Source organism: Salmo salar, chromosome ssa13, assembly GCF_905237065.1.
Source record: "Salmo salar chromosome ssa13, Ssal_v3.1, whole genome shotgun sequence".
Classification (NCBI taxonomy): domain Eukaryota; kingdom Metazoa; phylum Chordata; class Actinopteri; order Salmoniformes; family Salmonidae; genus Salmo; species Salmo salar.
This window is the reverse complement of record NC_059454.1, coordinates 72,412,779-72,434,044: the sequence shown is the minus strand read 5'-3', so window position 1 is coordinate 72,434,044 and position 21,266 is coordinate 72,412,779. Positions and strand designations below refer to the sequence as shown.

General features: G+C 47.5%; 1 protein-coding gene across 2 annotated transcripts in view; it reads right to left on the bottom strand.

Annotated features, from left to right (window-relative positions):
- Window positions 1-21,266, bottom strand: part of ddx10 (DEAD (Asp-Glu-Ala-Asp) box polypeptide 10) — a 76,427-nt gene that overhangs the window by 54,802 nt on the left and 359 nt on the right. For both annotated transcript variants that reach the window (XM_014137341.2, XM_014137340.2), the window contains exons 2-10: window positions 20,413-20,473; window positions 20,182-20,312; window positions 19,889-20,047; window positions 19,620-19,740; window positions 19,215-19,404; window positions 13,922-14,048; window positions 13,644-13,806; window positions 12,788-12,872; window positions 7,227-7,328 (exon numbers count right to left, since the gene is read on the bottom strand). In XM_014137341.2, the coding sequence (XP_013992816.1) occupies window positions 7,227-7,328; window positions 12,788-12,872; window positions 13,644-13,806; window positions 13,922-14,048; window positions 19,215-19,404; window positions 19,620-19,740; window positions 19,889-20,047; window positions 20,182-20,312; window positions 20,413-20,473 (1,139 nt within the window). The remainder of the gene's footprint in view (window positions 1-7,226; window positions 7,329-12,787; window positions 12,873-13,643; window positions 13,807-13,921; window positions 14,049-19,214; window positions 19,405-19,619; window positions 19,741-19,888; window positions 20,048-20,181; window positions 20,313-20,412; window positions 20,474-21,266) is intronic.

Sequence of the window (21,266 nt, the reverse complement as noted above, 5' to 3'; positions counted from 1 at the left end):
GACTGGGGCGTGCGTGCACGAGACTCCACCATGTTTACATTTTCAGTCTGAACGAAAACAGGGTTTCCCGGTCGGAACATTATCGCTTTTTTATGAGAAAAATCGCATAAAAATTGATTTTAAACAGCGTTTGACATGCTTCGAAGTATGGTAATGGAATATTTTGAATTTTTTTGTCACGAAACGCGCCCTTCGGATAGTGTCTTGAACGCACGAACAAAACGCCACTATTTGGATAGAACTATGGATTATTTGGAACCAAACCAACATTTGTTATTGAAGTAAAAGTCCTGGGAGTACATTCTGACGAAGAACAGCAAAGGTAATCCAATTTTTGTTATAGTAAATCTGAGTTTGGTGAGTACCAAACTTGGTGGGTGTCAAAATAGCTAGCCTGTGATGGCCGGGCTATCTACTCAGAATTTTTCAGAATGTGCTTTCACCGAAAAGCTATTTTAAAATCGGACATAGCGATTGCATAAAGGAGTTCTGTATCTATAATTCTTAAAATAATTATGTTTTTTGTGAACGTTTATCGTGAGTAATTTAGTAAATTCACCGGAAGTGTTCGGTGGGAATGCTAGTCACATGCTAATGTAAAAAGCTGGTTTTTGATACAAATATGAACTTGATTGAACAAAACATGCATGCATTGTATAACATAATGTCCTAGGGTTGTCATCTGATGAAGATCATCAAAGGTTAGTGCTGCATTTACCTGTGGTTTTGGTTTTTGTGACATATGCTAGCTTGAAAAATGGGTGTCTGATTATTTCTGGCTGGGTACTCTGCTGACATAATCTAATGTTTTGCTTTCGTTGTAAAGCCTTTTTGAAATCGGACAGTGTGGTTAGATTAACGAGAGTCTTGTCTTTAAAATGGTGTAAAATAGTCATATGTTTGAAAAATTGTTTTTGCATTTTTGAGGTATTTGAATATCGCGCCACGGGATTCCACTGGCTGTTGAGTAGCCCATAGAGGTTAACCAGGTAGGCTAGTTGAAAACAAGTTCTCATTTACAACTGCAACCTGGCCAAGATAAAGCAAAGCAGTTCGACACATACAACACCAAAGTTACACATGGAATAAACATAGTCAATAATACAGTTGAAAAAGTCTATAATATACAGTGTGTGCAGATGAGGTAAGGGAGGTAAGGCAATAAATAGGCCATGGTAGTGAGGTAATAACGATAGAGCAATTAAACACTTGAATGGTAGATGTGCAGAAGATGAATGTGCAAGTAGAGATACTGTGGTGCAAAGGAGAAAAATAAATAAATACAGTATGGGGATGAGGTAGTTGGATGGGCTATTTACAGATGGGCTATTTACAGGTGCAATGATCTGTGAGCTGCTCTGACACTGGCGTTTCTCTACAAGTAGGGTGAGCCAACATGTTCTCTTTCTACTACAGAAATCAGTACTATGGACTGCCACATCATATTATGTTGACTGGACTAAATAGTTTTTGGCATCTTTTAGTTGTCACTGTATTAGACTAAGCATAGATGTTTAGACAATGTTGAAATGGTGCTGGAATAGTGGAGGCAGCACCTGTTTGAAATGTGACCTGCAGTAAGTCTCCGTGGTTCTAAATCAATAGTTGTTTAAAAAATGTCAGAAACATTACCTTGCTTGACAATGCTGTAGGTCTTGTAACCGTTTGTTACACGCAATATGCTTTGTGGACTCCCCACGGACAGACGTTGCTCTCCGGTTTTGTGATGAAACAAAGGTGTGGTTGAATGTATTATTTTCTCGGCCTCAGCGCATATATATCTCAGTGTCAGAGCATATGAACTAACAGGTTATAGAGCAAACAACTAAATGATCACAACACGTCTTGGTTTTTCCCTGGATTGGCGTCCCCGGTGATTTTACCCATGTACCACTATTGGTCCAGAGCTCACTGGCGCTGGAAACTCAGTGTTTTAAGTTCGTTGCAGACAGGCGAAGTAGAGAGACGAATGTGATTGAAAGAACATGAACAAAACTCCATGCGATTTATAGGATATTTTCTACCTGCAGAGTTTGTATTTGTTGGCTTTATGTATGCTATTTTTACCTAGTTGGCAAAATAACAAAAAATAGGTTATTAAAATGTGTATAAAATTCTTGATCTCTGGCTCCCTCGCGTGTCATTTACGTCTCTTCATTTCATCAAACAGTGTTTAAAGCACCAGACAAGCTCAGTGCACATAGCTGATTGAGTTTATTACAACACGGTGTTCATTTGTTTATGTTTATTAATACAAGGATTCCCTGCACAAAAATCTACCCTCATGTTCCATGAGCATAAGGGCACTGTGCGTCGTGGCTGGATAGCTCTCATCACATCCATCCCATGACCAGTGTTACCGCTGAGACCTGCTTTTCGTTGCTCTTAAATCTTCCGATATGTGCTGCAAGAAATGGTCACTTTTGCCCTTGTTTTCAAGGGTGCACTTCAAATACTGCCACCCCGCCCCTCCCACCTCAGCGCAAGCGAACTAATATTAGACAGGTATACTGCTAAACCTGGCGCATGGGGTGGAGAACACAAGCGCGCCCGTTTCTACATGCTGTAATATATCTCCATGTCTGAGTAATATTATTGTATGTTATATAGCAACTTGGGCATGAGAAGCACTGTATAAAAATTCATTTTCGTTCTAATTATTTCTGTGCAAGTGTGAAAAAGAGTGATGTGTGTGTGTGTGTGTGTGTGTGTGTGTGTGTGTGTGTGTGTGTGTGTGTGTGTGTGTGTGTGTGTGTACACAAATTTGTGCATGTGGAAGAGAGAGAGTGGCGCAAGTTTGTGTGTGTATGTGCTGTGGGGGCATCATGCTTGGTGCTTATCAGCATTTAGCCAGAGGGGCTTAGGCCTGGTGTCCTCTGTGATGGCAGAGCCAGTCTCTCACTCACACACACACACTCACACAGTTGCCCTATTTTACTGCATCGCTCACAGCCCCTCAGCTCCCCCCAAATCCACTCGGCCTCTCCCCATCTCACACACAGCTCCAACAAACAGGACATCACTATGAGAACTTACTGTGACAACAAGTAACTGATGGTGTCATGCACACACAGTAAACAGGACAAGGGTACAGGCTTAATATCTATATAGCATTTATATAGCACGCATCTACAATATATTTGAACTCCCAGAGAAAATCATGAGGTTGTTTCAGAATCAGAAATTGGAGGAAAGTCAGCTGGCTCACTTGTTGACCATGTCTGCTTGGTGAAATCTCCCCCATCTGTCCAATGCATCTGGTAAGGTGAAATATTCTTTTGAAGCATATGGTATAACGTAAAACATTCTCACAGGGCCTTTTTGTTTGTTTATTTGTTTTGTGGGGGGGGGGAGATGAAAAAGCAGGTGGGAAGATGGAGACAAGGGAATAAAGCACTGAAACAGTAAGAGACAAAACAAACTACAGACCACCACCCGTTCTGTATTAACTCCTCACATACAGACCACCACCCGTTCTGTATTAACTCCTCACATACAGACCACCACCCGTTCTGTATTAACTCCTCACATACAGACCACCACCCGTTCTGTATTAACTCCTCACATACAGACCACCACCCGTTCTGTATTAACTCCTCACATACAGACCACCACCCGTTCTGTACTAACTCCTCACATACAGACCACCACCCGTTCTGTATTAACTCCTCACATACAGACCACCACCCGTTCTGTATTAACTCCTCACATACAGACCACCACCCGTTCTGTATTAACTCCTCACATACAGACCACCACCCGTTCTGTACTCACTCCTCACATACAGACCACCACCCGTTCTGTACTCACTCCTCACATACAGACCACCACCCGTTCTGTACTAACTCCTCACATACAGACCACCACCCGTTCTGTATTAACTCCTCACATACAGACCACCACCCGTTCTGTATTAACTCCTCACATACAGACCACCACCCGTTCTGTATTAACTCCTCACATACAGACCACCACCCGTTCTGTATTAACTCCTCACATACAGACCACCACCCGTTCTGTATTAACTCCTCACATACAGACCACCACCCGTTCTGTATTAACTCCTCACATACAGACCACCACCCGTTCTGTATTAACTCCTCACATAGAGACCACCACCCGTTCTGTATTAACTCCTCACATACAGACCACCACCCGTTCTGTATTAACTCCTCACATACAGACCACCACCCGTTCTGTATTAACTCCTCACATACAGACCACCACCCGTTCTGTATTAACTCCTCACATACAGACCACCACCCGTTCTGTATTAACTCCTCACATACAGACCACCACCCGTTCTGTATTAACTCCTCACATACAGACCACCACCCGTTCTGTACTAACTCCTCACATACAGACCACCACCCGTTCTGTACTAACTCCTCACATACAGACCACCACCCGTTCTGTACTAACTCCTCACATACAGACCACCACCCGTTCTGTACTAACTCCTCACATACAGACCACCACCCGTTCTGTACTAACTCCTCACATACAGACCACCACCCGTTCTGTACTAACTCCTCACATACAGACCACCACCCGTTCTGTACTCACTCCTCACATACAGACCACCACCCGTTCTGTACTAACTCCTCACATACAGACCACCACCCGTTCTGTACTAACTCCTCACATACAGACCACCACCCGTTCTGTACTAACTCCTCACATACAGACCACCACCCGTTCTGTACTAACTCCTCACATACAGACCACCACCCGTTCTGTACTAACTCCTCACATACAGACCACCACCCGTTCTGTATTAACTCCTCACATACAGACCACCACCCGTTCTGTATTAACTCCTCACATACAGACCACCACCCGTTCTGTATTAACTCCTCACATACAGACCACCACCCGTTCTGTACTAACTCCTCACATACAGACCACCACCCGTTCTGTACTAACTCCTCACATACAGACCACCACCCGTTCTGTATTAACTCCTCACATACAGACCACCACCCGTTCTGTATTAACTCCTCACATACAGACCACCACCCGTTCTGTATTAACTCCTCACATACAGACCACCACCCGTTCTGTATTAACTCCTCACATACAGACCACCACCCGTTCTGTACTAACTCCTCACATACAGACCACCACCCGTTCTGTACTAACTCCTCACATACAGACCACCACCCGTTCTGTATTAACTCCTCACATACAGACCACCACCCGTTCTGTATTAACTCCTCACATACAGACCACCACCCGTTCTGTATTAACTCCTCACATACAGACCACCACCCGTTCTGTATTAACTCCTCACATACAGACCACCACCCGTTCTGTATTAACTCCTCACATACAGACCACCACCCGTTCTGTATTAACTCCTCACATACAGACCACCACCCGTTCTGTATTAACTCCTCACATACAGACCACCACCCGTTCTGTATTAACTCCTCACATACAGACCACCACCCGTTCTGTATTAACTCCTCACATACAGACCACCACCCGTTCTGTATTAACTCCTCACATACAGACCACCACCCGTTCTGTATTAACTCCTCACATACAGACCACCACCCGTTCTGTATTAACTCCTCACATACAGACCACCACCCGTTCTGTATTAACTCCTCACATACAGACCACCACCCGTTCTGTACTAACTCCTCACATACAGACCACCACCCGTTCTGTACTAACTCCTCACATACAGACCACCACCCGTTCTGTATTAACTCCTCACATACAGACCACCACCCGTTCTGTACTAACTCCTCACATACAGACCACCACCCGTTCTGTACTAACTCCTCACATACAGACCACCACCCGTTCTGTATTAACTCCTCACATACAGACCACCACCCGTTCTGTATTAACTCCTCACATACAGACCACCACCCGTTCTATACTCACTCCTCACATACAGACCACCACCCGTTCTGTACTAACTCCTCACATACAGACCACCACCCGTTCTGTACTAACTCCTCACATACAGACCACCACCCGTTCTGTATTAACTCCTCACATACAGACCACCACCCGTTCTGTATTAACTCCTCACATACAGACCACCACCCGTTCTGTATTAACTCCTCACATACAGACCACCACCCGTTCTGTATTAACTCCTCACATACAGACCACCACCCGTTCTGTATTAACTCCTCACATAGAGACCACCACCCGTTCTGTACTAACTCCTCACATAGAGACCACCACCCGTTCTGTATTAACTCCTCACATACAGACCACCACCCGTTCTGTATTAACTCCTCACATACAGACCACCACCCGTTCTGTATTAACTCCTCACATACAGACCACCACCCGTTCTGTATTAACTCCTCACATACAGACCACCACCCGTTCTGTATTAACTCCTCACATACAGACCACCACCCGTTCTGTATTAACTCCTCACATACAGACCACCACCCGTTCTGTATTAACTCCTCACATACAGACCACCACCCGTTCTGTACTAACTCCTCACATACAGACCACCACCGTTCTGTATTAACTCCTCACATACAGACCACCACCCGTTCTGTACTAACTCCTCACATACAGACCACCACCCGTTCTGTATTAACTCCTCACATACAGACCACCACCCGTTCTATACTCACTCCTCACATACAGACCACCACCCGTTCTGTACTAACTCCTCACATACAGACCACCACCCGTTCTGTATTAACTCCTCACATACAGACCACCACCCGTTCTGTATTAACTCCTCACATACAGACCACCACCCGTTCTGTATTAACTCCTCACATACAGACCACCACCCGTTCTGTATTAACTCCTCACATACAGACCACCACCCGTTCTGTATTAACTCCTCACATACAGACCACCACCCGTTCTGTATTAACTCCTCACATACAGACCACCACCCGTTCTGTATTAACTCCTCACATACAGACCACCACCCGTTCTGTATTAACTCCTCACATACAGACCACCACCCGTTCTGTACTAACTCCTCACATACAGACCACCACCCGTTCTGTATTAACTCCTCACATACAGACCACCACCTGTTCTGTACTAACTCCTCACATACAGACCGCCACCCGTTCTGTACTAACTCCTCACATACAGACCACCACCTGTTCTGTACTAACTCCTCACATACAGACCACCACCTGTTCTGTATTAACTCCTCACATACAGACCGCCACAGCCAACAGCCTTCCCAGTGAAATACAAGAGGTTGTAGGTGAACTCACTGAATTCTGTTAATGGGGACTTTCTTCTCCTGGAGCTGGGAAAGCATTTCCTTCTCTTCTGAGGGCAGCAGGACAAGCAGAGCCTCTCCTCCCTCCTTATACCTGTTAGGGAAAAAACAAATGCATTCTTATTTGGGCCGGCACAATTATTGTATAACCGTGTAAGCGACAATTATGTACATTAACAAGGAACTAAAGCATCCTCTTAATACATTCACTTTAGGAGAAGGGGAATTCAACTTCATATTCAAGTAGATATAGATTACCCAATAGCAGCTTTTCATATTGACATGAAGTGGGTAAAGTTGGTGCTCATTTTACGAGCAGAGCGGCACGGTTGAGATGAGAAGGTTCATTTCCAGAAGTTCCAAGCGGTCAGCACCATTTTTGTTTTTGACAGGCGTGTCACTAAGCTGTGTCGTATTCATTAGGTATGTCGTAGGTCATTTTCAAAAGATGCATTAAAGGCCAAAAATGACAATTATGACAATAACCGTGAACATTTGCATGACAATTAATCGTTACCCCAAATTCCATAATCGCCACATCCCTAATTCTTATTTTATTGTATGTCCTAAATGTATGAATACGCTGCAATTGGCCAATAGTGCAGAGGAGTGGGTGTAATAATGTAAAATAATGATTCTGCTCAACCTCAAATGTGTACATAACTTGTGCAATCAATCTGCAAAATTTGCACAGTTAATGGTACGCTTCTTACCATCATGAACGACTCCTTTGTATGGTTTCGTGACCAAGTTAGAGGCATAGGGAGAGACAGGCATAGGGAGAGACAGGCATAGGGAGAGACAGGCATAGGGAGAGACAGGCATAGGGAGAGACAGGCATAGGGAGAGACAGGCATAGGGAGAGACAGGCATAGGGAGAGACAGGCATAGGGAGAGACAGGCATAGGGAGAGACAGGCATAGGGAGAGACAGGCATAGGGAGAGACAGGCATAGGGAGAGACAGGCATAGGGAGAGACAGGCGGGGTGCGAGAGGAAAAGAGAGGTGGCGGAGAGCTACGTTCTCTCACACCAAGAGGAGCTGTGAAATACATGCAGAGTCAGACAGAGAGAGAGATATTACCTCAACTAAGGTACCCCCTTTATATAGCCTCAGTGGTTATTTTACTGCTGCTGTTTAATTCATTTGTTACTTTTATTTTCAATTTCTCAAGAGAGAGAGAGCAAGATAGAGAGGGAGAGAGAGCGAGCGTGCACAGGAGCGAGCGAGCACAGGAGAGAGAGAGAGAGAGAGAGCGAGCGAGCACAGGAGAGAGAGCGAGCGAGCACAGGAGAGAGAGCGAGCGAGCACAGGAGAGAGAGCGAGCGAGCACAGGAGAGAGAGCGAGCGAGCACAGGAGAGAGAGCGAGCGAGCACAGGAGAGAGAGAGAGCGAGCACAGGAGAGAGAGAGAGAGCGAGCGAGCGAGAGAGCGAGAGAGCGAGCGAGCACAGGAGAGAGCGAGAGAGAGCGAGCGAGCACAGGAGAGAGAGAGAGAGCGAGCGAGCACAGGAGAGAGAGAGAGAGCGAGCGAGCACAGGAGAGAGAGAGAGAGCGAGCGAGCACAGAGAGAGAGAGAGAGAGCGAGCGAGCACAGAGAGAGAGAGAGAGAGCGAGCGAGCACAGGAGAGAGAGAGAGAGCGAGCGAGCACAGGAGAGAGAGAGAGAGCGAGCGAGCACAGGAGAGAGAGAGAGAGCGAAGCGAGCACAGGAGAGAGAGAGAGAGCGACGAGCACAGGAGAGAGAGAGAGAGAGCGAGCGAGCACAGGAGAGAGAGAGAGAGAGCGAGCGAGCACAGGAGAGAGAGAGAGAGAGCGGCGAGCACAGGAGAGAGAGAGAGAGCGGCGAGCACAGGAGAGAGAGAGAGAGCGAGCGAAGCACAGGAGAGAGAGAGAGCGAGCGAGCACAGGAGAGAGAGAGAGAGAGCGGCGAGCACAGGAGAGAGAGAGGAGCGAGCGAGCACAGGAGAGAGAGAGAGAGAGCGAGCGAGCACAGGAGAGAGAGAGAGAGCGAGCGAGCACAGGAGAGAGAGAGAGCGAGCGAGCACAGGAGAGAGAGAGCGAGCGAGCACAGGAGAGAGAGAGCGGCGAGCACAGGAGAGAGAGAGAGCGGCGAGCACAGGAGAGAGAGAGAGCGGCGAGCACAGGAGAGAGAGAGAGAGCGAGCGAGCACAGGAGAGAGAGAGAGAGAGCGAGCGAGCACAGGAGAGAGAGAGAGAGAGCGAGCGAGCACAGGAGAGAGAGAGAGAGAGAGCGAGCGAGCACAGGAGAGAGAGAGAGAGAGCGAGCGAGCACAGGAGAGAGAGAGAGCGAGCGAGCACAGGAGAGAGAGAGCGAGCGAGCACAGGAGAGAGAGAGAGCGAGCGAGCACAGGAGAGAGAGAGCGGCGAGCACAGGAGAGAGAGAGCGAGCGAGCACAGGAGAGAGAGAGCGAGCGAGCACAGGAGAGAGAGAGCGAGCGAGCACAGGAGAGAGAGAGAGAGAGAGCGAGCGAGCACAGGAGAGAGAGAGAGAGAGCGGCGAGCACAGGAGAGAGAGAGAGAGAGCGAGCGAGCACAGGAGAGAGAGAGAGAGAGCGAGCGAGCACAGGAGAGAGAGAGAGAGAGCGGCGAGCACAGGAGAGAGAGAGAGAGAGCGAGCGAGCACAGGAGAGAGAGAGAGAGGAGCACGGAGAGAGAGAGCGAGAGAGAGAGAGAGAGAGAGCGAGCGAGCACAGGAGAGAGAGAGAGAGAGAGCGAGCGAGCACAGGAGAGAGAGAGAGAGAGCGAGCGAGCACAGGAGAGAGAGAGAGAGAGCGAGCGAGCACAGGAGAGAGAGAGAGAGAGAGCGAGCGAGCACAGGAGAGAGAGAGAGAGAGCGAGCGAGCACAGGAGAGAGAGAGAGAGAGCGAGCGAGCACAGGAGAGAGAGAGAGAGAGCGCGGCGAGCACAGGAGAGAGAGAGAGAGAGCGAGCGAGCACAGGAGAGAGAGAGAGAGAGCGAGCGAGCACAGGAGAGAGAGAGAGAGAGCGAGCGAGCACAGGAGAGAGAGAGAGAGCGCGAGCGAGCACAGGAGAGAGAGAGAGAGAGGCGAGCGAGCACAGGAGAGAGAGAGAGAGAGCGCGAGCGAGCACAGGAGAGAGAGAGAGAGAGCGGCGAGCACAGGAGAGAGAGAGAGAGCGCTTGCGAGCACAGGAGAGAGAGAGAGAGAGCGAGCGAGCACAGGAGAGAGAGAGAGAGCGAGCGAGCACAGGAGAGAGAGAGAGAGAGAGCGGCGAGCACAGGAGAGAGAGAGAGAGCGAGCGAGCACAGGAGAGAGAGAGAGAGCGGCGAGCACAGGAGAGAGAGAGAGCGAGCGAGCACAGGAGAGAGAGAGAGCGGCGAGCACAGGAGAGAGAGAGAGCGGCGAGCACAGGAGAGAGAGAGAAGCGGCGAGCACAGGAGAGCGAGAGGCGGCGAGCACAGGAGAAGCGGGCGAGCACAGGAGAGCGGCGAGCACAGGAGAGCGGCGAGCACAGGAAGCGGCGAGCACAGGAGAGGGGGCGAGCACGGGAGAGGGCGGCGAGCACGGGAAAGCGGCGGCGAGCACAGGAGAGCGGCGGCGAGCACAGGAAAGCGGCGGCGAGCACAGGGAAGCGCGCGGCGAGCACAGGAAGCGGCGGCGAGCACAGGAAAGCGGCGGCGAGCACAGGAAAGCGGCGGCGAGCACAGGAGGGCGGCGAGCAGGAAGCGGCGGCGAGCACAGGAAAGCGCGGCGAGCACAGGAAAGCGGCGGCGAGCACAGGAGAAAGCGGCGGCGAGCACAGGAGAAGCGGCGAGCACAGGAAGCGGCGAGCACAGGAAGCGGCGAGCACAGGAGAGCGGCGAGCACAGGAGAGCGAGCGAGCACAGGAGAGCGAGCGAGCACAGGAGAGCGAGCGAGCACAGGAGAGCGAGCGAGCACAGGAGAGAGAGCGAGCACAGGAGAGAGAGAGAGAGAGAGAGAGCACAGGAGAGAGAGAGCGAGCGAGCACAGGAGAGAGAGCGAGCACAGAGAGAGAGCGAGCACAGGAGAGAGACAAACGGAAACAGAGCTGTGGAGGCTGATGCTACACTACAGCCCTGGTTGGTAGAGTGCACATGATGAGCACTTGGCCTTCCTTCAAACTCACTGACTCCCAAAATGGAATAACACCAGGCAGCTAGGGGACATCTTACTCCAACAGCAGCAGGATGCTGAAAGCCTCCAAACATATACAAATGGCTGATTGCAATAAGCCTAGAAAGGATTACCCTTCAGTCCTGTCACGCCACACAAAAGAACCGACACACAAGAGGTTTGTCAAGGGGTACGGCAACACAAAAGCACAAAAAAAGAGAGAAGAGCAGCGCAGAGATTTTAGCAGCTCACTAATCACCGTGGCAGCGCAGCGGCTCGAAACACATCCTGCCTGCTTAAGATGCACATTGCTGCTGTCGGAAAGTGTGCTGCACAGAGCTCCGTAGAAGCAAAGCACACTAATGTCTGTTGTTCTCCTGTCTCAGACACACACTCCCTCTCCTTTTCACACTGCTGCAATTACCGGGTGCTACCGGTGAGAGATCACACACAGCCCCATGAGTCAGCACTGCAGTTGGGCAAACATGGCCAAAGCTGAGAGATATTCCCCTCACTACTCTACTGCTCCCAAGTGTTATCCAAAGGAAGTTCAGTGTACACGAAACTTTGGTTCAAAACAATACTGTACCAACCTGAGGTAAACATGGTTTGTACCACGTGCCCAATGAACTGCACGTTCAGAATCAACATAGCTGGATGCAAGTTCTATGCTCAAGCTATTTTTTTCTCTCTATCAGCACTGCAAATGGTACCAACTCACCATTGTACTAGCAGAGAACAATACCACACAGCATCATATGTCACCACAGAAGGAAGCTCTGGATTTTGGAACACATTTGAAAGCCAGTCTGATAAAACGTGTGTGTATAATGACTGTGTGAGGGTGTAGGCTTCAGGCAGAGGTAGTGAGAGAGGTGGAACATACAACACTGCGAGTCTAGTGAGGAGGTCAACCGTTGCGAGTCTAGTGAGGAGGTCAACCGTTGCGAGTCTAGTGAGGAGGTCAACCGTTGCGAGTCTAGTGAGGAGGTCAACCGTTGCGAGTCTAGTGAGGAGGTCAACCGTTGCGAGTCTAGTGAGGAGGTCAACCGTTGCGAGTCTAGTGAGGAGGTCAACCGTTGCGAGTCTAGTGAGGAGGTCAACCAACTGTTGAGAGGAGAGATTGTGAGATGATGCGATAGGATAATGGCTTGACTATGAAGGAATCTTCAACTGTTGCACACAGTACAATAACTGTAATGGTGGCTTGTTGTGGGTACATTTGTGTAAAAGGCAGTGTCCCTGTAAGATTCAGGAGTACTACACAGTGATAACTTCACTTTAATACTACTGTTGGAGAAACATAGTATTTTCAGAGCTATGTATAGACTCACTCTGCATATACAATGAAAAGATTCCCTTAAAGGAGACGATGCATAGACTGCAAACAGAGTCAATGTCTTTCCTTTTACTGTAGGTCCAGTTAAGGGGGTTTTTACCTGGCGGTTCGTCCCACTCTGTGGATGTATGTGTTGGCATCCTCTGGACAGTCAAACTGCAACACCCAGTTCACGGCAGGGAAGTCTGCAAAGTGGGAGGAGAAAACAGAATTATTATTATTATTCACCACAAGCAACAACCTTTTGGCTCTAGTGTCAGAGCAGTACATATTTATTTCATTTTAGGGTTCGTGTTTGAGCTGTGCCCCAAAATGTAATCTCTGTCCCTACTGACTAGAGACATCCAGCCAGTCTGTAGAGTAGATTCTCTGTCCCTACTGACTAGAGACATCCAGCCAGTCTGTAGAGTAGATTCTCTGTCCCTACTGACTAGAGACATCCAGCCAGTCTGTAGAGTAGATTCTCTGTCCCTACTGACTAGAGACATCCAGCCAGTCTGTAGAGTAGATTCTCTGTCCCTACTGACTAGAGACATCCAGCCAGTCTGTAGAGTAGATTCTCTGTCCCTACTGACTAGAGACATCCAGCCAGTCTGTAGAGTAGATTCTCTGTCCCTACTGACTAGAGACATCCAGCCAGTCTGTAGAGTAGATTCTCTGTCCCTACTGACTAGAGACATCCAGCCAGTCTGTAGAGTAGATTCTCTGTCCCTACTGACTAGAGACATCCAGCCAGTCTGTAGAGTAGATTCTCTGTCCCTACTGACTAGAGACATCCAGCCAGTCTGTAGAGTAGATTCTCTGTCCCTACTGACTAGAGACATCCAGCCAGTCTGTAGAGTAGATTCTCTGTCCCTACTGACTAGAGACATCCAGCCAGTCTGTAGAGTAGATTCTCTGTCCCTACTGACTAGAGACATCCAGCCAGTCTGTAGAGAAGGCTGATGTGTTAGTACCTAGGCCTCTGGCTGCAATGTCTGTGGCGAAGAGCACAGCGTTCTTCTTCTTGATAAAGTCATTGTAGACCTCCACCCTCTTCATCTGCTGTTGCTTCCCATGCAGGGCCAGGATGGGCATGCCCGGACGCAGCCGACAGAACACCCGGAACAGGTATTGGACCTACGGAGGGAGAGAGAAAAAGAGAGAGGCTTCATGTTTGCAGCCAAGACTACGACTAGACCGTGAAGCGATAAGCCTAATGGAGGAACGTTTGCACAAACTAGCGAAGCCTCACCTCTTTGCAACAGGCGAAGAAGACAATGACTTTCTTCTGCAGGTGGCTCCTGATGAAGGAGAAGAGCATGTTGACTTTCTGGTGCAGCTCACACACCACGTAGTTCTGCTCCAGCGTGGCCGGCGTGCTGCATGGGGACACAGAAACATGTAGTCTTTTAATTGGTCTCTTTCAGGTCGTTTGTGTTGTACTTCAACTTGTTGCTACAGAGGACAGAGAACTATGGAACTGTGTGCCTTAAAATAATGTTTAAAGCTGGGGCTGCATTCGATTGTACAGCTGACCTGGGTTCAAAAAGGCAAGAATTAAAATAATTTCAAAAACTTGAGTTGTGCTTGACTGAACTTGCCTTTTGCAATGAGCTAATAGGAAAGTCCCAAAAGTGAAAACCTCACCCACGGCAACCTGGCACTCCAGGCAGGCTAAAGCAAACTCACAAGTATTTGAAATTTCAAATAGTAAGCTATATCCAAGGCATGTCCGTTGTGCAGTGCTCCTGCTTTGCTCCTAACAGGTTTCAGGTCAAATGTGGTTTAAAAACACCGAGGTGCACTGAGGAGCCCTGATAAGGCTGATTCAGAGGAAGCAAAGAGTTCTCTTTCATCTCTCCCATATAACAAAACAGCTTCAACATCGAGGACAAAGCCATAACAGCATAAACACTAAACCAGCCTATCAGCATATGACTCATCGAAAAAGAAGTGCAGCTGGAACAAAATGCAAGAGCATAAAACAAGAGTAGAATGATAAAAATAAAAAAATGTCAACTGGTGCTTCTAAACCTGAATTGAAGTTGCTGACATTCAGATAAAAACAGTCTGTTAACGGTCGACCCAATTACCATGCAAGCCTGAAAGTGGGAGAGAATCCACCCTAAATTAAATCATTATTTAGTAGGGCTAGGGACTTCACAGAGCCTCCATAACAACACTCGTATTTGTTGCATGTACCGGCCCACTTTTACCTCCCCTGAATCCATACCACATACTGGTTGTCAGTTTGTTCAAATACACTACATGACCAAAAGGATGTGGACACCTGCTCGATCTCATTCCAAAATCATGAGCATTAATATGGAGTTGGTCCCCCATTTCTTGCTATCAAAACAAAGTTTGTCATGTGCGCCAAATACAAACAGGTGTAGAACTTACAGTGAAATGCTTACTTATAGGCGCTAACCAATTGTGCAAAAAAGGTATTAGGTGAACAATAGGTAGGTAAAGAAATAAAACAGTAAAAAGAGGCTACATACAGGCACCGGTTAGTCAGGCTGATTGAGGTAGTATGTACATGTAGGTATGGTTAAAGTGACTATGCATATATGACAAACAGAGAGTAGCAGTAGCGTAAAAAGATGGGTTGGCAGGTAGTGGGTGGGACAATGCAGATAGCCCGGGTTAGCCAGGAGCACTAGTTGGTCGGCCCAATTGAGGTAGTATGTACCGTAATTTCCGGACTATTGAGCGCACCTGAATATAAGCCGCACCCACTGAATTTAAAATATTATTTTGAACATAAACAAGCTGCACATGTCTATAAGCCTCAACACCCGGCTGTCTGCTCTCTGTGTGTTGACCCAGTCTTCGAGCACATTTTCTAGTTCGGGCCATCTGCTTTTCTTCCCTCTGAAAGCTTTAGTTGTCTTTTTGCACTGAGTCAATTCCTCACGCTACTGTTTCCAACGTCTTATCATCGACTCATTAAGACCAAGCTCCCGTGCAGCAGCTCTATTTGCCATGATGAGGGTGACAAAATGACTACCGTAATCAGAATGATGGGAAGTTTGAGAGCGTTCGATTTAATCTAAACAGTAAACAAAAAAGTTGTTTGACCTTAACCCGTTCGGCAATTTCATTGGTCTAATGAAAGCTTCATGCCGCCAAAAAACTGAGCATGTCACAGAATGTGTTTTTTTGGAGAGAAAAAATTTGAAAGCGGGAAAAATCCATATACACTGCTCAAAAAAATAAAGGGAACACTAAAATAACATCCTAGATCTGAATGAATGAAATAATCTTAATAAATACTTTTTTCTTTACATAGTTGAATGTGCTGACAACAAAATCACACAAAAATAATCAATGGAAATCCAATTCATCAACCCATGGAGGTCTGGATTTGGAGTCACACTCAAAATTAAAGTGGAAAACCACACTACAGGCTGATCCAACTTTGATGTAATGTCCTTAAAACAAGTCAAAATGAGGCTCAGTAGTGTGTGTGGCCTCCACGTGCCTGTAAGACCTCCCTACAACGCCTGGGCATGCTCCTGATGAGGTGTTGGATGGTCTCCTGAGGGATCTCCTCCCAGACCTGGACTAAAGCATCCGCCAACTCCTGGACAGTCTGTGGTGCAACGTGGCGTTGGTGGATGGAGCGAGACATGATGTCCCAGATGTGCTCAATTGGATTCAGGTCTGGGGAACGGGCGGGCCAGTCCATAGCATCAATGCCTTCCTCTTGCAGGAACTGCTGACACACTCCAGCCACATGAGGTCTAGCATTGTCTTGCACTAGGAGGAACCCAGGGCCAACCGCACCAGCATATGGTCTCACAAGGGGTCTGAGGATCTCATCTCGGTACCTAATGGCAGTCAGGCTACCTCTGGCGAGCACATGGAGGGCTGTGCGGCCCCCCAAAGAAATGCCACCCCACACCATGACTGACCCACCGCCAAACCGGTCATGCTGGAGGATGTTGCAGGCAGCAGAACGTTCTCCACGGGCGTCTCCAGACTCTGTCACGTCTGTCACATGTGCTCAGTGTGAACCTGCTTTCATCTGTGAAGAGCACAGGGCGCCAGTGGCGAATTTGCCAATCTTGGTGTTCTCTGGCAAATGCCAAACGTCCTGCACGGTGTTGGGCTGTAAGCACAACCCCCACCTGTGGACGTCGGGCCCTCATACCACCTCATGGAGTCTGTTTCTGACCGTTTGAGCAGACACATGCACATTTGTGGCCTGCTGGAGGTCATTTTGCAGGGCTCTGGCAGTGCTCCTCCTGCTCCTCCTTGCACAAAGGCGGAGGTAGCGGTCCTGCTGCTGGGTTGTTGCCCTCCTACGGCCTCCTCCACGTCTCCTGATGTACTGGCCTGTCTCCTGGTAGCGCCTCCATGCTCTGGACACTACGCTGACAGACACAGCAAACCTTCTTGCCACAGCTCGCATTGATGTGCCATCCTGGATGAGCTGGACTACCTGAGCCACTTGTGTGGGTTGTAGACTCCGTCTCATGCTACCACTAGAGTGAAAGCACCGCCAGCATTCAAAACTGACCAAAACATCAGCCAGGAAGCATAGGAACTGAGAAGTGGTCTGTGGTCACCACCTGCAGAACCACTCCTTTATTGGGAGTGTCTAGCTAATTGCCTATAATTTCCACCTGTTGTCTATTCCATTTGCACAACAGCATGTGAAATTTATTGTCAATCAGTGTTGCTTCCTAAGTGGACAGTTTGATTTCACAGAAGTGTGATTGACTTGGAGTTACATTGTGTTGTTTAAGTGTTCCCTTAATTTTTTTGAGCAGTGTATTAGCCGCGTCATTGTTTAAGCCGCGAGGTTCAAAGCGTGGGAAAAAAGTTGCGGCTTATAGTTCGGAAAATACGGTATATGAATGTATGGTTAAAGTGACTATGCATATATGATAAACAGAGAGTAGCAGCAGCGTAAAAAGAGGGGTTGGGGGGGCACAATGCAAATAGTCTGGGTAGCCATTTGATTACCTTTTCAGGAGTCTTATGGCTTGGGGGTAAAAACTGTTGAGAAGCCTTTTTGTCCTAGACTTGGCACTCGGGTACCGCTTGCCATGTGGTAGTAGAGAGAACAGTCTATGACTGGGGTGGCTGGAGTTTTTTGATAATTTTTAGGGCCTTCCTCTGACACCACCTGATGTAGAGGTCCTGGATAGCAGGCAGCTCTAACAGCCTCCACTCTTCTGGGAAGGCTTTCCACTAGATGTTGGAACATTGCTGCGGGGACTTGCTTCCATTCAGCCACAAGCATTAGTGAGGTCGGGCACTGATGTTGGGCGATTAGGTCTGGCTCGAAGTCGGCGTTCCAACTTATCCCAAAAGCATTTGATGAGGTTCAGGCCAGTCAAGTCCTTCCACACCAATCTCAACAAACCATTTCTGTATGGACCTCGATTTGTGCACGGGGGCATTATCACACTGAAACAGTAAAAAGGCCTTCCCCAAACTGTTGCCACAAAGTTGGAAGCACAGAATTGTCTAGAACAACATTCTATGGTATAGAGTTAAGATTTCCATTCAGTGGAATTAAGGGTCCTAGCCCGAACCATGAAAAACAGCCCTAGACCATTATCCCTCCTCCACCAAACTTTACAGTTGTCACTATGCATTGGGGTAGGTAGAGTTCTCCTGGCATCCGCCAAACCCAGATTAGTCCGTCGGACTGCCAGATGGTGAAGTGTGATTCATCACTCCAGAGAACGCATTCCCAATGCCGCAGAGTTCAATGTAGGCAAGCTTTACACCACTCCAGCGGACACTTGGCATTGTGCATGGTGATCTTAGGCTTGTGTGCGCCTGCTCGGCCACGGAAACCCATTTTATGAAGCTCCCGACGAACAGTTCTTGTGCTGATGTTGCTTCCAGAGGCAGTTTGGAACTCGGTAGTGATGTTGCAACCGAGGACAGATGATTTTTACGCTTAAGCACTCAGTGATTCCGTTCTGTGACCTTGTGTGGCCTACCACTTCACGGCCGAGCTGTTGTTGATCCTAGAAGTTTCCACTACACAATAACAGTACTTACAGTTGACTGGGCCAGCAGGACAGAATATTTGACGAACTGACTTGCTGGAAAGGTGGCATCCTATGACAGTGCCTCATTGAAAGTCACAGAGCTTAAGTAAGGCCATTCTACTGCCAATATTTGTCTTTGGAGATTGCATGGCTTTGTGATTGATTGTACACAACTGTCAGCAACGGGTGTGGTTGAAATAGCAAAATCCACTAATTTGAAGGGGTGTCCACATACACTATATATACAAAAGTATAAGCAATCAATGTAAGCTCCCTGCAATCACTGAGTAATAACATTCGCATTACCTACCAGTGGCTTAGGAGACTCACTGAAATCCCAACAGAATTCAAACATCACACGGCACAATAATTTTTAACTGAGATATCATGTTTCATTTCCTGAGTTCATGGAAATCCAAGTGACATTAACACCAACTGCCAGATTTGTAAATGCTAAGACTAAGAGTCTATAGACACTGGACTATAGCGGCGTTGTTGTTGTGTGTGATATAATAGAGCCCCTACCTGAACTTGGCCTTCTCGTGCACCCAGACATACTCTGGGTCTTTGAGGCTAAGGCGGGCCAGGTCTTTCACTGACTTGGTCTGTGTGGCTGAGAACAGCAGTGTCTGACGGGTCTTGGGGAGGTTCTCCACTATGGCGTTGATAGTGTCGGCAAAACCCATGTCCAGGATACGATCCGCCTCATCCAAAACTAAAAAGAATTAATCACACGATGACAACCATGTCAGAAATCCAGCACTTTTGCCAATGATCTGACTACAGATCAAAACAAAGAGCTACTAAAGCCAAGTTGCTTAACATTAACAGTGAGAACGTAAAATGCCCATAAACAACTTTTAGCTCATACCACTGTGAAACTATTTTTATGACGGCCTAGTAGCTAAGGGGTAACTCTAGCGTATGTACCTAGCATGTGAAGATCGGAGGCGTGGAACGCAGCAGTCTCGTCCATGTGCTGGAGCAGGCGTCCTGGCGTGCAGATGATGATGTTGGTGCGGTGGATCTTCTCAGACTCATTTTTCAGGTCCTACAAAAAAAACATACCATAGAGATTACACTCTGGAATCCAACATAATAACTGGGCACAAACCTTTCCTTTCAAACAACACCAACAGGTGTCAAAACTAACATGAAATTAGCTGCCAATACCGGCACTTGAAAGTAAATAAAAGTACCTTTCCGCCAATGATGAGGCCGGCAGAGAACTCGTGGTTCTTGCCCACTTTACGGAGTACTTCGAAGGTCTGATAGGCCAGCTCTCGTGTCGGGGAGATGATGAGGGCCCCCAGGCCATCCATGGCTGTCCACTGCTGACGATACAAACACTCCAATACCTGGAAATAACACCAACACGTGTGAACAGCAATGACACATCAATAGCCTCAAATAATGGATGCACACTGCATCTGTCTTCATATCAGCTCGCAATATTGCACAGATATACAGTAGAAAACAATTGGGTACTCACAGGAATGAGGAAGGCCAGTGTTTTTCCAGAGCCAGTCTTTGCAGCACCCAGAACATCTTTACCTTGCAACGCAAAGCCAATGGTCTGTCTCTGTATTTCTGTGGGCTGACGATACTGTGCTTCCATCAGACCTGGAGTAAACAACAAAACTGTCAATGGAATAACAATGGCATGTTGGTCCATATTGCATGGCACACAGTCAAGGTAATTTCATAACCAATTGATATTTACCTCGCAGGGTATTCTTTGAGATGGGGAAATCTGAAAACCTCTCAGCATCCTTGGCATTTATCTAGATGACAAAGGTGTTAGTTTAACGCTCTCTCTCTCTCACACACACACATCCCCTGAAGAGTGATATGATGAACTCACTGTCAAGCGAAATAATGTAGCTAGCATTACAATAGAAACGTTATCTAGCCTATCTAGATTGCTTTGATTAGACTGAAAACGTGATAGCTTATTTGCAGTCCTAGTACCGTTTGTGGCGATGCTTTCCATTGCCTGTACAGCATAGCCATGCAGATTTACATAGTTTTTTCCCTAAGTAAATATTGAAAACAACTATTTGGGCGGCAGGTAGCCTAGAGCGTGTGTTGGGCCAGTAACCGAAAGGTAACCGAAAGGTTACTGGATCGAATCCCTGAGCTGACAAGGTAAAACATCTGTCGTTCTGCCCCTGAACAAGGCCGTTAACCCACTGTTCCTTGGCAGGCCGTCATTGTACATAATTTGTTCTTAACTGACTTACCTAGTTAAATAAAAATAAATAACTTAAGGAATGTGCACAAGACAGAAGTACATGCACGCGATTCATAACATTAGTCTAGCATGTGTTTACGTTGTACTGGCACTCAAAAATACGGCAAATAGTTTCCTATGAATATTTTACCTCAAATTTCGACCAGCTGAAGGACCAACCGCACAGACAACCACTAAAGTGTATTTTATTCAACATTCTGACCTGTGAAGAAACTTACGTTTTTGCAGTGCTTTGTTTCACACTAATGTTATACCATGAATTTGTATCGGTCTGATTTATTAGGCAATTATCTAGCCATCTAGCCTCGCCCAACTTCATAGGC